The sequence below is a fragment of the Aethalodelphis obliquidens genome, unplaced genomic scaffold, assembly GCF_003676395.1.
Source record: "Aethalodelphis obliquidens isolate GAN/ISIS:26980383/991018 unplaced genomic scaffold, ASM367639v1 scaffold42, whole genome shotgun sequence".
Taxonomy (NCBI): Eukaryota; Metazoa; Chordata; class Mammalia; order Artiodactyla; family Delphinidae; genus Aethalodelphis; species Aethalodelphis obliquidens.
Genome location: NW_020837986.1, coordinates 15,701,380 through 15,716,810, shown reverse-complemented (window position 1 = coordinate 15,716,810; position 15,431 = coordinate 15,701,380). Strand labels below are relative to the sequence as shown.

The following is a 15,431-nucleotide window of genomic DNA, read 5'->3' as shown; positions in this document are numbered from 1 at the left end:
AGAGCCAAACTTAGATGGTGCTCGCGGAAGGTGGCATGCATATTTTAGAGCCTAAGCCCAGGGAATTTAGCCTGGTCACGATAGGAAAAAACCACCTGAGACGCTCCCAACCGGAAGCCGAACCCTCCACAAGCCTACCGGAACTGCCTTCGCCGGGTGACCCTGAGCGCCGAGGGTGTGGACCTGGAAGCCGTCACGGAAGCGGCCGCAGAGGCTTCTGGGGAATCTTTCAAGCGAACAGGCAGAGGGAACAGAGATTTCATTCGGGAACCACTACCTGTTTATGCATGGGTATTTTATAAACAGAGACGGGTAGGCTGTCACTACATAGCCACTGTCGTGGTAAATTAACCGCGCGGTCCACAAGCGGCTCCTGGGACGGCCAGCGGGAAGGGAGTCCGCGAGGATTCTGGGAACTGTAGTTCTGGTGTAGTTGAGCGGCCGAGGGTGGGGTGAGCGGTCGGGTCCTCTTTGGAGAGCGAGGCCTGCCGGGCCCGTGGCCCCACGGTGTCACTCCCCTGCTGCAGTAGGGTGGGGATAGGCCGGGCAGGGCCTAGGGTTGGGAGTTGGGGAGGAGTGCGGCTGCTGGGGGTGTGCGGCGGCCCAGGCCGGCGGGTTCGGGCGGTTTCGTGCTTGGAGGAGGGGGCGCGGCTCGAGGTGCGCGTTTGTGGCGGGGAAATGGGGTGACTCCTCTAGCTGCGAATCCCTGAATTGCGGGGCGTTACGCGGAACTTCACTCCTCGGCTGGGGCGAGAGACCTGGAACTCAAATTTCTTTCTTGGAAACGGGGTGGGTATATTCTGGGCCAAACAATTTACGAGTAGGGGGCAGCTCCAGTGCGCATCCCCGGCGTTTATTTGGGGTGTAGGGGTGTGTTCAGCCAGGGCCAAATAGACATCCCTTGTTATGGGGGCTGGGGGCGCGGCTTGGGCCATGTGTCCCTGGGTGTTGTTTGGCCTGGGAGCACTTACGTGCGTCCCGCATCCCTGAACGGTTGTGGGAACCCAGGACTGATCGTGAATGTCAAGTTTTGTTTTTGATGGGGCTGAATATGACCCAGTGGTGATTGGGCGGAGGTGGGGTGGAGGAGAGAGCATCTCAGGCCCTGCTCTGCGTTGGCTTGTTGGCGGTGGGTGGAGGTGAGTTCGACGTGGGCAAAATATCCGTAAGGGGTGGTGGAGTGTCTTGGCTCTGGAGTTCCTTGGGTTTTTAGAAAATGGGGAGGTTTGGGGCCTGAGGCAGACATCCTACAGTGATGGTGCACTGCACCGCTGGGGCCTGCATCTAGGCAGTTTTTTGAGTGCAGGCAGGTCTGCTTCTCTGGGATCTCTTGTCCCACGGTTTGTCCTCATCCCGGGGCCCACTCTGCTTTATGACAAAGATCCCAGATTTGGTTGTAATGTAAGTGGCTTGTTTGGCTAATTCTCCCTCTCTTAGAATGCTTTTCCCTCATGTGTTGGGGTTCAGACCTCTAGTTTGGGACTTACCCAGATTAGGTAGTGTGGGGACCTCTGAGGGCTGCTGGCCAACTGTCCAAATCACTTCTGGGATCTGGTGAAACCCAGGTATCAGGACTTTAATTTTGGGGTAAGGTCAAATTTTAAACCCACGCAGTAGAATAGTACAGTAAACTCACATGGACGTATCACCAGATTCAACATTCATTAATTCACAGACAATCCTGTTTCATACACATCTCCTCAACTTGTCTTTGGATATGCTTTGAGAACTGTCACACCCGGTAGGGGTTGACCATCACTGACATTACAACTCATCCAACGGGCTAAGGCCATGGCACTCACAGCTAGAGATCAAATCTAGGCACTTTCTAGCTCTGTCACTTCAGTTTATTAGAAGACCTAACTCCGGGCCTTTGGGAGACAAAAGTTGTACAGTGCCTGGAATTGTCTGTGGTGTATAGTAAGAGTTTAGTAAGTGTTAATTATTATTAGTAACAAAGGATGATTTTCCTATTTAATAGCATATCAGGACAGACTGTATTTTGATGCCCACATATGACTGTGTCCCCAGGAAGCTGTCTACATTCTTCTTTGACAGATCTGAGGCTGTTTTTGTTTTTTAAAGAAGAGGAGCACCCGTTATTTTAAGCTTGGGGATTTTTAGCTTGGTATCTGGGGGCCAAGAGACAGTCCTGAAGCTCACACTGCCTGTTTCATCCTCAGGTTCACCTTCTCACATCCCTGCCTGCCCAGAGAGGACTGTATAGAGAACGAGAGAACTTCTTGCAGGTGGATACCACTCACCTTCCATGTTTCTGCAGTGTCTTCTGTTCTCCAGACCTTGGGCAAATTTCCTTTGCTCATCCTGACGTTTTGTGCCCTGCAGTGTTCCATTTGAGGCTCAGAGGACCTGCTTGTTTCTGTAGGATACCAGGGCTGATTTAAGGGCAAAGGCCTTTAACAGGGAATATTACCCCAGACAAGTGCTCTCATTCAGGTTACCACCGTCCTTGCCCTAGCAACATTTCATCCTGGCTGCTGGATTCCCAAGACTGTGTCAGCTGTTGTAAAATAAAAAATGATGGTAACTACCACTTATTGGGAGTTGTTCTGTGCCAGGCACTGGGCTTTACAATCTCTGTAATATTTTATTCCCTCAGCACTGACTTATTTGAACAAACCTACGCTCACATATGATTCCTCTCTTCGTTACATGTGACGGATAAGAGTTGCACTGTTAATTTCTACAACACATCTTTGGAGCATGTAACTGCTGCCAGAGGGCTTTCTTCTAAGTTAAAACATAAGAACAAAATTACATAATTAATGCCTTTTTTTTTTGGTGGTTAACTTTTCACATAGAAACTACAAATCCATCGTCCAGCATCAACAATGATCAATTCATTTTCAAGGTTGTTTCATATACCACCCCTGCCTCCCACCTTTTTTTGCAGAATTATTTTAAAGCTAATTCTAGACATCATATCATTTCACTTATAAATGTTTCATTATGTGTCCTTAACTGAGAAGGACTTAAATTTACCCTTTTTAAAAAAACAGGTGTAATTTATATACAACCAACTACACAGATCTGAAGTATATGTTTCAATGGATTTTGACAGACATGTACTCCCGTGTAACCATCACCTCCAACAACTGGAATTTGTGTTCTGTTTCAGAATTCTTTGCCTACACCAAAGTCATGATGGTATTCTCCTATGATTTTTTTTCCTAGAAGCTTAAAGTTTTAGCTTTTACATTTATGTTTATGATCCATTTTGATGTATTTTTTTTGTGTATGGTTTGAGGTTTTGAGGTTTGACATAGTACTTGTTTATAGCACCATCTGTTGAATCGACTCTCCTTTTACCATTGTATTGCTTTGGTGCCTTTGTTGAAAATCATTGACTGTGTAAGTGTGGGTTTATTTCTGGACAGTCTCTTCTGTTAATTTAATCAACATCACACTGTCTTGATAGCTTCAGCTTTATACTAAGTCTGTTTTTTTTATATTTTTAAAAAAAATTTAAAATTTATTTTTAGCTGCGTTGGGTCTGTGTTGCTGCGCACGGGCTTTCTGTAGTTTGTAGTGAGCAGGGACTACTATTTGTTGTGGCGTGCGGGCTTCTCATTGCAGTGGCTTCTCCTGTTGCGGAGCATGGGCTCTAGGCACATGGCCTTCAGTAGCTGTGGCGCATGGGCTCTAGGGTGCGTGGCCTTCAGTAGTTGTGGCACGCGGGCTCAGCAGTTGTGGCTTGTGGGCTCTAGAGCGCAGGCTCAGAAGTTGTGGCGCATGGGCTTAGTTGCTCCGGGGCATGTGGGATCTTCCCGGACCAGGGATCAAACCCCTGTCCTTGCATTGGCAGGTGGATTCTTAACTACTGCGCCACCAGGGAAGTCCCTATACTAAGTCTTGAAACCATTTATCATAAGTCTTCTTTTACAGAGTTATTCTAGCTATTCAAGGTCCTTTTCATTTCCAAATATTTTTTTGAATCAGCTAGATGTTTTCAACAAAAATAAGTCTTGTGGGATTTTGATTGGAATTGTGTTGAATCTGTAGATCAGTTTGGTTAGAACCGACGTCTCAAGAGCACTGAGTTTTCCAGCCCACAAACTAAGTATATCTCTCTATTTATTTAGGTCATTAATTTCTCAAAGTAACATTTTGTAGTTCTCAGTGTAGAATGTTTGCACATCTCTTCAAATTCATTCCTATACATTTTATGTTCTTGATATTTTTGGAAATGTTTTTAAAATGTAACTCTCCAGTTGTTTCTGACTAGTATTTAAAAATACAATTGATGTTTGTATGTTGACCCCTCATGTCCAGCCACCTTGCTAAATTTAAATTAACTTACTACTTCTAGTTTTTTTTTATTGAGGTATGGTTGATTTATAATATTATATAGGTTTCAGGTGTACAACATAGTTATCCACAATTTTTAAAAATTATACTCCATTACAGTTATTATAAAATATTGGCTATATTCCCTGGAAGGTATTATGCTTAGTAAAATAAGTCAGACAGAGAAAGACAAATACTGTGTGATCTTACTTATATGTGGAATTTTAAAAAGCTGAACTCAGGGAAGCAGAGAGTACAGTGGTGATTGCCAGGGGCTGCAGATAGGGGAAATGAGATGTTGGGTACAAACTTTCTCTCTCTGACTTATTTCGTTAAGCATAGTACCCTCCAGGTCCATCCATGTTGTTGCAAATGGCAAAATTTCATTCTTTTTATGGCTGAGTAATATTCCATTGTAGTACATGTATACCACATCTTTATCTGTTCATCTGTTGATGGACATTTAGGTTGTTTCCATATCTTGGCTGTTGTAAATAATGCTTCTGTAAACATTGGGGTGCATGTATCTTTTCAAATTAGTGTCTTTGTTTTCTTTAGGTATATACCCGGAGTGGAATTGCTGGATCATATAATACTTCTATTTTTAGTGTTTTGAGGAACCTCCATGCTGTTTTCCACAGTGGGCGCACCAATTTACATTCCCATCAACTGTTCTCACCAACACTTGTTATTTGTGTTTTTTTTGATGATGGCCATTCTGATAGGTGTGAGTTGATATCTCACTGTAGTTTTAATTTGCATTTCTCTGATGGTTAGTGATGTTGAGCATCTTTTCATGTGCCTGTTGGCCATCTTCATGTCCTCTTTGGAAAAATGTCTATTCACATCTTCTGCTCATTTTTTTTATATTTTATTTTATTTTATCTTCCAAAAAGTGGATATTTTTAATGTATTCGATTAGCAAAGATTAAAAAGTTAGATAATTCCTAGTGTTGGTAAAAAGTTGGAAAGCAGAATTGTATATTCATTGGTGGCAATGCTTCTTATCCAGTCCATGTTCTGTGTATACTGAAAATTTGAGGTCTCTAGGTGCCATACTGTGTATCAGTCTTCACTAAACATCTTCCCTTTTTTTAAAGTTAATTTTTATCGGAGTATAGTTGCTTTACAATGTTGTATTAGTTTCTGCTGTACAGCAAAGTGAATCAGTTACACGTATACATATATCCACTCTTTTTCAGATTTCCTTCCCATCTGGGTCACCACAGAGCATTGAGTAGAGTTCCCTGTGCTATACAGCAGGTTCTCAAATTAGTGATCTATTTTATACATAGTAGTCTATACATGTCAATCTCAATCTCCCAATTCAACCTACTTTCCCTTCCCCTGTTGGTAACCGTAAGTTTGTTCTCTACATCTTTGACTCTATTTCTGCTTTGCAAATAAGTTCATCTCTATCATTTTTCTACAGTCCACATATAAGTGATATTGTACGATATTTGTTTTTCTCTTTCTGACCTCACTCTGTGTGACAGTCTCTCGGTCCATCCATGTCTCTGCAGATTGCTGCCTTTTTTTCTTTTTTTAAATTAATTAATTAATTTTTGGCTACGTTGGGTCTTCGTTGCTGTGTGTGGGCTTTTTCTAGTTGTGGAGAGCGGGGCCTACTCTTTGTTGCGGTGTGTGGGCTTCTCATTGCGGTGGCTTCTCTTTTTGCAGAGCACGGGCTCTAGGTGCACGGGCTTCAGTAGTTGTGGCATGCAGTCTCAGTAGTTGTGGCTCGCGGGCTTAGTTGCTACCTGGCATGTGGGATCTTCCCAGACCAGGGCTTGAACCCGCATCCATTGCATTGCCAGGCAGACTCTTAACAAATGCGTCACCGGGGAAGTCCCCCCATTTTTTAATTGAGTTGTTTTTTTTGATATTGAGTTGTATGAGCTGCTACAACTTCTAGTTTTTATTTGGACTTTTGGATTCTAGGATACAGTCATGACTGCAAAGATAGGTTTATTTCCCATAGATAATCATTTTTATTATTTTTCTATATATACCTCCAGTATTTAAAAAAATTTTTTTTGAAGTCCAGTTGATTTACAATGTTGTGTTAATTTCTGCTGTACAGTAAAGTGATTCAGTTATACATATATCTGTTCTTTTTCATATTCTTTTCCATTATGGTTTATCACAGAATTTTGAATATAGTTCCCATGCTATACAGTAGGACCTTGTTGTTTATCCGGCAGTATTTTTTATGAAAAGACAATCAAAGATTAAACACACATATTAAACCCTGCTCCCCACCCCCCACCTTTCCTAAAGGGGTCCTTGTTAAACTGAACCTTTTAATTGATATGTAATAAAATATACCCACCACTTCCTTACTGGCTTTTGGATTTTATGTGTGGTTTTTTTTGGCCATGCCCTGTGGCTTGCGGGATCTTAGTTCCCCCATCAGGGATTGAACGTGCGCCCCCTGCAGTGGAAGTGTGGAGTCTTAACCACTGGACTGTCAGGGAAGTACCTCCTTGTTTTTTTTTTTCTTTTAGAGTAGGTTTACCTTTCCTCTGTTCTCAGAACATGAGAGATGGTGGAATAACGCAGTGCTTACAAGTGGCACTGTCACTTTCAGTCACATTTCCTTGTCCAGGGCAAGTCATGAGACCAAGCCTGACGTCAGGGGCAGAGAATTACACAGAGAAACAAATAATTGGGAATGTTGATGATATCTACCACAAAGGGCCTACAGGCTAGAAAGGAATGAGGTAAAAAAAAATGCAAGGAACCTTGTGGACTGAGACTCTATGTATATTGTGTGAGAGGACAGGATCCCTGCTGAAGAGGCACAGGCATAGGGCCCACAGTAAGGGTCCCAGCAATGTCAAATTGCTTCTCTGTCCCACAGGTCCCGGCTGCATGGCAACAAGTTGGGCTTGTGTTGGAGGAATCACACCAGGCAGCAGAAATTGATCTTGAGATGAAATCATTTCTACCAGGCCTCCTGTCAGAATTTCAAGGTGAACACGGGGCTGACTCTGGGGCCATGATGTTGCCTGATCCTTCTGCCTGGAGAGAGCAGGACTGGGAGGAGATGTTGCCTTTGGAGAACAGGGAAGTTGCGGAAACTGTGAAGACACCGACTCAGAATCACAAGGCAAAAGGTGAGTGCTGTTGAGGGTCCAGAGAGGTGAAGAGGGGGAGCAGGGCTCCAGGTTTACTGCGAATGCCTTGTAATCACAGGCAAGTGGCGACTTCCTCTTCACAAGTCACGGAGGAGCTGCTCTGGCAGCACCATGGGAGCCCCAGTTTCTCATAGCTTCTTTTTCCTTCTCTAGGTTTGCCTTCTCACAAGACTGACTGGCTTCAAGAAAAGGAGGGAGAAGTCCAAAATACTGGTGAGTTGGGGTTACGTTTGTTTAAAGTCTCTCAAAATTGCTCTTAAGGACATGTGGCAAGTAGCGAAACATTTATTCAAGAAAATCTACTAAATCAGCAAGAGTCTGTGGCATTTGTCCCACAACCTGCTCCCTCCTGGTCACCCTTCAGCTCAGTGTAATGGAAGCTGTACTCCAAATGGGTACAGCTAAGAAGATGGGACTTTCTTCCCCCAGTTCCCAATCTTTTTCCCTGGGAGGGGCAAGCTACCAGCAATTCTTATTCCCCCCAGCTCAGTGTGACAGGCAAGTATGGCCAAGAAGTCTGGCATTTTCTATCTCTATTTGTATGATGACCCTATTTGTATGATGGAAGCTCTGTCTCAGGCACAGGTGGTCAAGAATCAGGAGGGACCTTATTGCCTTCTCCCCATCTTGCTCATAGGGCAGACAGAGATCCTGTGCTAGGAGAAGCATGCTGAGAAGAAAAGGAGCTGCCACCCCTGCCCAGTGCCCCACTGTTAGAGCAGGAGTGTCACACTGAGCGAAGCGGTCTGCCAGTCCTGTGCCACCTCTGAGTAGTGGTGCAGAGGTCCTGCCCTGGTGGGAGGCAGGCCATAGGAACAGAGAGCTCTACAGCGCTCCCTAAGGGGACTGGCTTTGTGTGGAACTGAGCAGGGAAGTTGAAGTCTTAGGGTGTTGTTGAAAACAGTGGAGATTTTGGTGGTGAGCAATTAAGAGGAAACTGAGAAGCCTGTGATAGCAACAAGGGAAATGGCAGATCACCTGGAAGTTTAACAGAGAAAGCAGGGAAAGAAATTGCTGAGAGGAGCTCTCCTACGGGTCGGAGTACGTCTCAAATACTGGCCTCAAAATTACCCCTGCAAAAGGATCTGACTTTAATTGGATCAGACTATGGAGCCATTTATACTCCAGGACATTGTTGAAAACAGTAGAGCAATCAGCAACCAATAGTGGAGGCTAACAGTCGGGTGTGATACCAATAGAGGCAGACCTGCTGGAAGCTTAACGGGGAAGTCAAGGAGAGACACAAAGAGAGCCCTCTGTCAGGAGGGGGAAGGTCTGGGTGACTGTGTGTTTGCTCAAGGCTGCACCCTCTGAGGAGCCACTGCTTCAGGGAAATAACCTTCATCGAACTAATCCAGACAGGTCTCAAAACAAATGAACAAGCAGACAGCCACAACCTAGGAAGACAGCAGGGTTGGTATCCAGAGTTGCTACAATATTTTACCTAAGATGTCCAATATTCAAAGAAAAATTATATAGATAAGGGGAGGGAGAAGGAGGGAAAGGGAAAGAAAGAATATATGAATTTAAGAATGAGAGAAAGCCTAAATAAATTTTCCTGGTCTGTAAAATGAAAACAACTTTTCAGTTCTATGAGTTAAATTATAATCTCGCTGGATTGTAAATTCATCTTCCCCTATTGGTTATGAGTTGTTCATTCATTGATACACTGTGGACACAAAGTTATACTCCTAGAGAATGTCCAGTGGGGTTGGGGCTAGGAAGCAAAGTAAGCTAAATGCCCTGCTTTCATTCCAGGAAGCTTACTGAAGTCTAGGCAGGACTTGGAGATATTGTGGGTTTGGTTCCAGACCACCATGGTACAGTGACTATCACAGTAAAGTGAGACACATGAAATTTTTGGTTTCTCAGTGAATATAAAAGTTATGTTTACACTATACTGTAGTCTATTATGTGTTCAATAGCATTATGTGTGAAAAAACAATATACATACCTTAATTAAAAAATACTTTATTGGACCCTGGAGGTCCAGTGGTTAAGACTTCGCCTTCCATTGCAGGGGGTACAGGTTCGATCCCTGGTCAAGGAGCTAAGATCCCACATGCCTCACAGCCAAAAAACCAAAAACATAAAACAGAAGCATTATTGTAACAAATTCAATAAAGACTTTAAAAATGGTCCACATCAAAAAAATCTTTAAAAAACACTTTATTGCTAAAAAATGCTAACCATCCTCTGAGCCTTCAGCAAGTTGCAGTAGTAACATCAAAGATCATTCATCACAGATCACTGTAACAAATATAATAATAATAAAAACATTTGAAATGTGAGAATTACCAAAATCTGACACAGAGACACGTGGTGAGCAAATGCTGTTGGAAAAATGGCGCCAATAGACTTGTTTGACGTGGGATTGCCACGAACCTTCAATGGTAGAAAACTTGATGTCTATGAAGGGCAATAAAGCAAAGTGCAGTAAAATGAGGTACACCTGTACTGCTCTACATGATGAGTGAAGCATTAAGGGCTTTATTTTAAAAAGGTTAAAATACCAGGCAAAGACAGATTTTGCAGATCCCATTTAGTATAACCTGAACTCTTCAAAAATGCTTATTCCGGGCTCCATCTGTTCACTCCTGCTTTTCTCTATGGTTGAAGTTTTCTTTCATTTTCACCTCTAAATCGTCTCTATTCCCTAATGCCCAGCACAAGCCTTGTGTACATGATGCTTTTTTTCTTCTCCAGCGCATGCCCTACTCTTCATCTCAGAATTCCTCCATTCCTCAGGGTCATTGAGCACTGCTTTAGGATTTCAAATTGATTCACAAATCATAAGCGTCCGAGGGCCAGGAATGAGTTTTATGCATCAGTTATGTGCTCCTCAGATTTTAACACAAAGCCGTAGTAATAATGCCCAGAAGAACTTGATACAGAGAACTATGTACTCTGAAAAGAATTAGATCAACTTCTTGCATATCCAGACTCTCCGGGGCCACCAGCTATGTTCCTCATAGTGGGAGGACTGATGGGGACTTGCTGTATGTCCCTTAATTTATTGCTTGTTTATAGGTACCAGTTACAGTCAGGGATGTGGCTGTGGTCTTCACAGAGGCAGAATGGAAGAGACTGAGCTCTGAGCAGAGGGACCTATACAGAGAAGTGTTGCTGGAGAATTATAGGAATCTGCTCTCATTGGTGAGGCAGTGTTCTTTCCTTCATTAATTAAGTGGAGATTTACTGACCACCTCCCATATGGCAGAAAATGTTCTAGACACTTAGAACATGTTAGTGAATGAAGTGGTAATCTCTGCCCATGGGGAATTACTTTCTACTGTAGGGAGACAGCTAACAAAAAGCTTCATATTCAGGGACATTATTATTATTTAAAAATTTTTGCATATGTTTAATTTTCTTTTTTATTGAGGTATAGTTGATTTACAATATTACATAAGTTTCAGGTGTACAACGTAGTGATTCACAATTTTTAAAGGGTATACTCCATTTTTGTTATTACATATACAGGGATATTATAATATGGTATGTTAGAAGGTGATAAGCACTACATAGTAAAAAATAATAATAAAATAGAACCGGATAAAGGAGTATTAAGTGTGAGAGTGTGGCTGGCTGAATTTTGAAACTGGGTATTTGAAATCACCAAGAAGGTAACATTTGACCAAAGGGAGTTAGAACTCTAGGTATCTAGGATAAGAGCATTTCAGGTGGAGGGCCTCATTGGTGCTAAGGCCCTAAGGAATTGGGGTGCCTGCTGGATATAAGGAACTACAGTAGAGGCACAGTATGCAAGGGGAGAGCAGTGAGAAATGCCTTCTAAGACAAGTTAACATTAAATATCAAAGTTTGTATGGCTTTTGAGTTTCATAAGCCATATTTTTTTCATTTATTTAAAAACTGACATCAATTCTTTAAATCTAGGTTGATAAATACTTTTGATTGTGATATTTCTCTGGATCAGGGGTTGGCCAGGTTTTTCTGTAAAGGGCCAGAAAGTAACTATTTTAGGTTTTGTGGGTGATATGGTTTCTGTAACCACTCTCAACTCTGCCCTTGTAGGGCTAAAGTAGCCATAGACAACAGGTAAATGAATGAGTATAGCTGTGTTCTAGTAAGACTTTTGTGGACACTGAATTTTGGATTTCATGTAATTTTAATGTATCATGAAGTATTATTGTTCTTTTGATTTTTTTCCAACTATTTAAAAATTTAAAAGTCATTCTTAGCTTGTAGACTGTGCAGAAATAGAGGGCCAGATTTAGCTTGTGGGCCATAGTTTTCCCACCCCTTGTTCTAAATCAGTGCTGTCCAGTAGAAATATAATGTGAGCCATGTGGGTAATTTTAAATTTCCTAGTAACCACATTTAAAAAAGTAGAAGTAAATGGGTGAAATTAATTTTAATAATATCTTATTTAACCCAATATATCAAAATATTTTCATGTCAACATATAATCAATATAAAAATTAATTAGATATTTTACTCTTTATTTTTGTACTAAGTGTTCAAAATCTGGTTGTTATTTTATACTTAGAACACATTTTCGCTCAGACCAGCCACATTTGAAGTGCTCAGGAAGCATACAGCTGGTGGCTACCATATTGGATAGCGTGGTTCTAAATATTCCTGTAGTTCTAGATAAAGCAGGTAGAGAAAAATCACATTTTTGGAGACACAGACTAGTTTTAGGCAGGAGTTTCCTTAGATGGCATAGGTATTTCCCTGATATGGATTAATCAGGTTTACTTTTTTCATTTTCATCTTCTTTGACATGTTTTGATCTGATTTCATCTAGTTTGAGCTCCATCTAATTAAGTGTGGATTCATCTGTTTCAGTCTGGTTCTGTGTGTTTTGATTTGGCCTTAGCTAGTCAGTCTAACTAGATTTTGTTTTTATTTTTCTCTTGTCATATTATCTTCCTTCTCTGTGTTAATATGTTTAACGGGTTCCAAGGAAAATATCAAAATGACCTTGTTCAGATTGGTCTTGATATTGAGTGCCTGAGTGCCTGGATCCCACTTGCATTTCTTGAAGTTGTGTTCTTTGTCTTGCTCAGCACCACAATATCCTGCAGTTCTCCTGCCTCTTATGTCTCTTGTGGGCTTTTCTCTTACTTTTTTCTTTTCTTTGGACTGTAATGGTCCATAGGACTAGTGTCACATCCTCTTTTTTTCTATGTCAGTATTCACACCCTTGAACAGTTTGTGAACTTCACCGATTTTACCCATCACCTATTATAATGAATCCATTTTCTTTGTCACTGTCTCACCTGTGCTTTGTCTTCATATTTCTGTTTGGTTACAAGACAGCACAAGTTTATTCTCAAACTTATTTGAGATAATTGAGATAAATTGAGATCATACTATTTTTCCTCCTAAACCAGTCTCTCTTTCTCTAGTTCTTCACATGTTCATGTTATGATGTCTCTTCTTCAAAGGTACTCCCTGAAATAATCTTTAAAGCTTTCATAGGGGAAATATTTCAGTTAGTTTAGGCTAGGTAATGCTGTGATAACAAACAACCCCAAACTTTGCAAATGTTCATTTCTTACTTAATATCTACTGTCTACAGTTCAGGTAGACAGCTCTATTGGTTCAGCTCTACTGACTCTGGGATCTAGGCAAAAGGAACAGCCTCTATCTGGGTCATGGGATTCTTAAGGAAGAGGGAAAACAGCAATGATAGAACCATACTGTGCCTCTTAAAACTTGTTTGGAAGAAGCACTAACTTTTCACTAACCTTTGTTGGCCAAAGCAAATCCCATAGCCACGTCTGATGTCACTATAATGGGATTAGTTTGGGCACAGGGTACCAGAATCCTGAAATCATGGAGCATGTCTTTCTGTCCACTGCTGAATCCACAATACTTTAGTAGAGAACCTAGTACTTAGAAATTTTTAGTATTTGTTTGTAGGTGGACAACTGGAAATTCAGATTTATTTCATATACAGTCTCTTTAACCACTGTTTCATATACTGTTTCCTACATTTGAAAGCCTTCCAGACCTAGTGACTTTTTTTGTATATCAGTCTTCTATTTTGTAATAGAAAAGGCATGAAAGAGGTTTCCACATAGGTCATAGAGACTGTTACCTCCAAGTAGAACAGAGTTGTGGACAGTCTATATCAATGTGATATAGACTTAGATGATTTAGTCAGAGGAAAAGTCTAAGGGTAGTTGAGGCTACTTGCAGAGCAGAAAGGTTCCTGGTCTGACTGACATATAGAAGATGCTTTTGTTATGGATTTTCTGGATTGCAATAGAAAATGGAATGTGTAGAAGTGGAATGTAAAGGAATTATTGGTGGGAAACAAATTGTGTTGTATGTATATTGTCAATTACAGTTGTGGCAGTAAGACACTTTCTGTCCTAAGACAAGGCAGAACGGCCCAGCAGCCCTAGTTAGGGCTTCTCTAACTGAAAACCTTCTCTCTCCAGCAGAACCAACGCCAGAGATCTATTCCTGTTCTTCCTGCCTTCTGGCCTTTTTCTGTCAGCGGTTCCTCAGCTAACACACGCTGCAGATCTTCCCGGGTGTGTGTGTAGAAAATCACTTCCACCTGGGGGATTCTGGCCTGGTGCATCGGGGGCAGCAGTATTCTGCTCACAGCTGCTGGAGTGAAAACACAGAAGGCCAAGAGAAAGAAGGTGACTCCAGACTCTGGTGCTCAAGGACAGAGGAGAGATGGCCCTTACGTGCATTGCCTAGCCCACCCTGAGAACAGTCAGCAAGTCCTGGAGAAGGCAGCGCAGTGGTAGAAATAGAGCCCAGCGCAGCCCAAAGGGTAAACCCTTTGCAAGCAGACAAAGAAATGAAGGAATTAGAAACCTCAAGCTCTGGAGCAGTCAACTGTCAAGAACGTGAACTAGACTGTAGCCCCAAATCAAACTGCATTACAAACCAGACCATCCTCTTAGGGGAGAAGCCCTATGTCTGCAGGGAGTGTGGGCAAGGCTTTAAAGATAAGTCGAACCTCATCAGACACCATTGGACACACTCAATGGAGAAGGCTTATGTGTATAGTGAGTGTGGCCGAGGTTTCAGCCAGGTGTCAACCCTTATTAATCACCGGAGGACACACTCAGTGAAGAAGCCTTACATGTGCAAGGAGTGTGGGCGGGGCTTTAGCCAGAAATCACTCCTCCTTGTGCACCGGAGGACACACTCAGGGGAGAAGTATTATGTTTGCAGGGAGTGTGGGCGAGGCTTTAGCAACAAGTCAAGTCTCATAAGACACCAGAGGACACACTGAGAGGAGAAGTCTTGTGTATGCAGGGGTCCTGGGCAGGACTTTAGCAATTAGTCGAACCTCTTCTTACGCCAGAGAGACATACAGGGAGTAGTCTGTATGTGTGTTCAGACTGTATGTATGTAGTTGTCTGTATGTGTGGGGTGTGAGTGAAGCTTCAGAGATGTGTTGACCCTCATCAGGCAGTGAGGCACATTCAGGGCAGGAGCCTTATGCGTGCAGAGTGTGGGTAGCTGTCAACCCTCAGTGCACAAAGAGGACGCACTTAGGTGGGAAGTATTGTGTGTGCAGGGACTGTGGGGAAGCTTTAGCAATAAGTCAGCATTTATGGAACATCCAGTGGCCGACTCAGGAGAAGCGTCGTGTGTTCAGGGAGTGCTGACAGGCATTGGGAAAAGAACCGACAGGAGGGCTCCAGATGGCTCACTCAGGGAGGAGCTGTGTGTTTGCAGGGAGTGTGGGCAAGGCTCTTGTGATCAGTCAGCTTTCTTCACACACTGTAGGGAGAATCCTTATGTGGGGATACTGTGGGGCTGCTCCAGCCAACTGCTGCTGATAGCTGCAGAGATGAATTCCTCACTAGACTTGCTCTCAGCCACAGGGAGCTGCACTTCCCAAGGGATGCCTCCTGGCCAACGACTGATTGATACGGGGAGACAAAACCCTAGCCGGACTCTGCTGGGACAACTCCACAGGGTCATCCCAGATCCCAAGGTCCCCATGAAACTGAATGATCTCAAACACATTGCAGGTCA

General features: G+C 42.7%; 1 protein-coding gene across 1 annotated transcript; it reads left to right on the top strand.

Annotated features, from left to right (window-relative positions):
• Positions 1–795: 795 nt before the first annotated feature.
• ZNF343 (zinc finger protein 343) lies at positions 796–14,777 on the top strand. Its single transcript, XM_027078731.1, is given in 8 exon segments — positions 796–1,401; positions 2,184–2,249; positions 7,263–7,427; positions 7,602–7,648; positions 8,028–8,036; positions 10,479–10,604; position 10,900; positions 13,865–14,777. Coding segments are annotated over 6 exon segments (1,116 nt in total). The 5' UTR covers positions 796–1,401; positions 2,184–2,249; positions 7,263–7,309; the 3' UTR covers positions 14,680–14,777.
• The last annotated feature ends 654 nt before the right edge of the window (positions 14,778–15,431 follow it).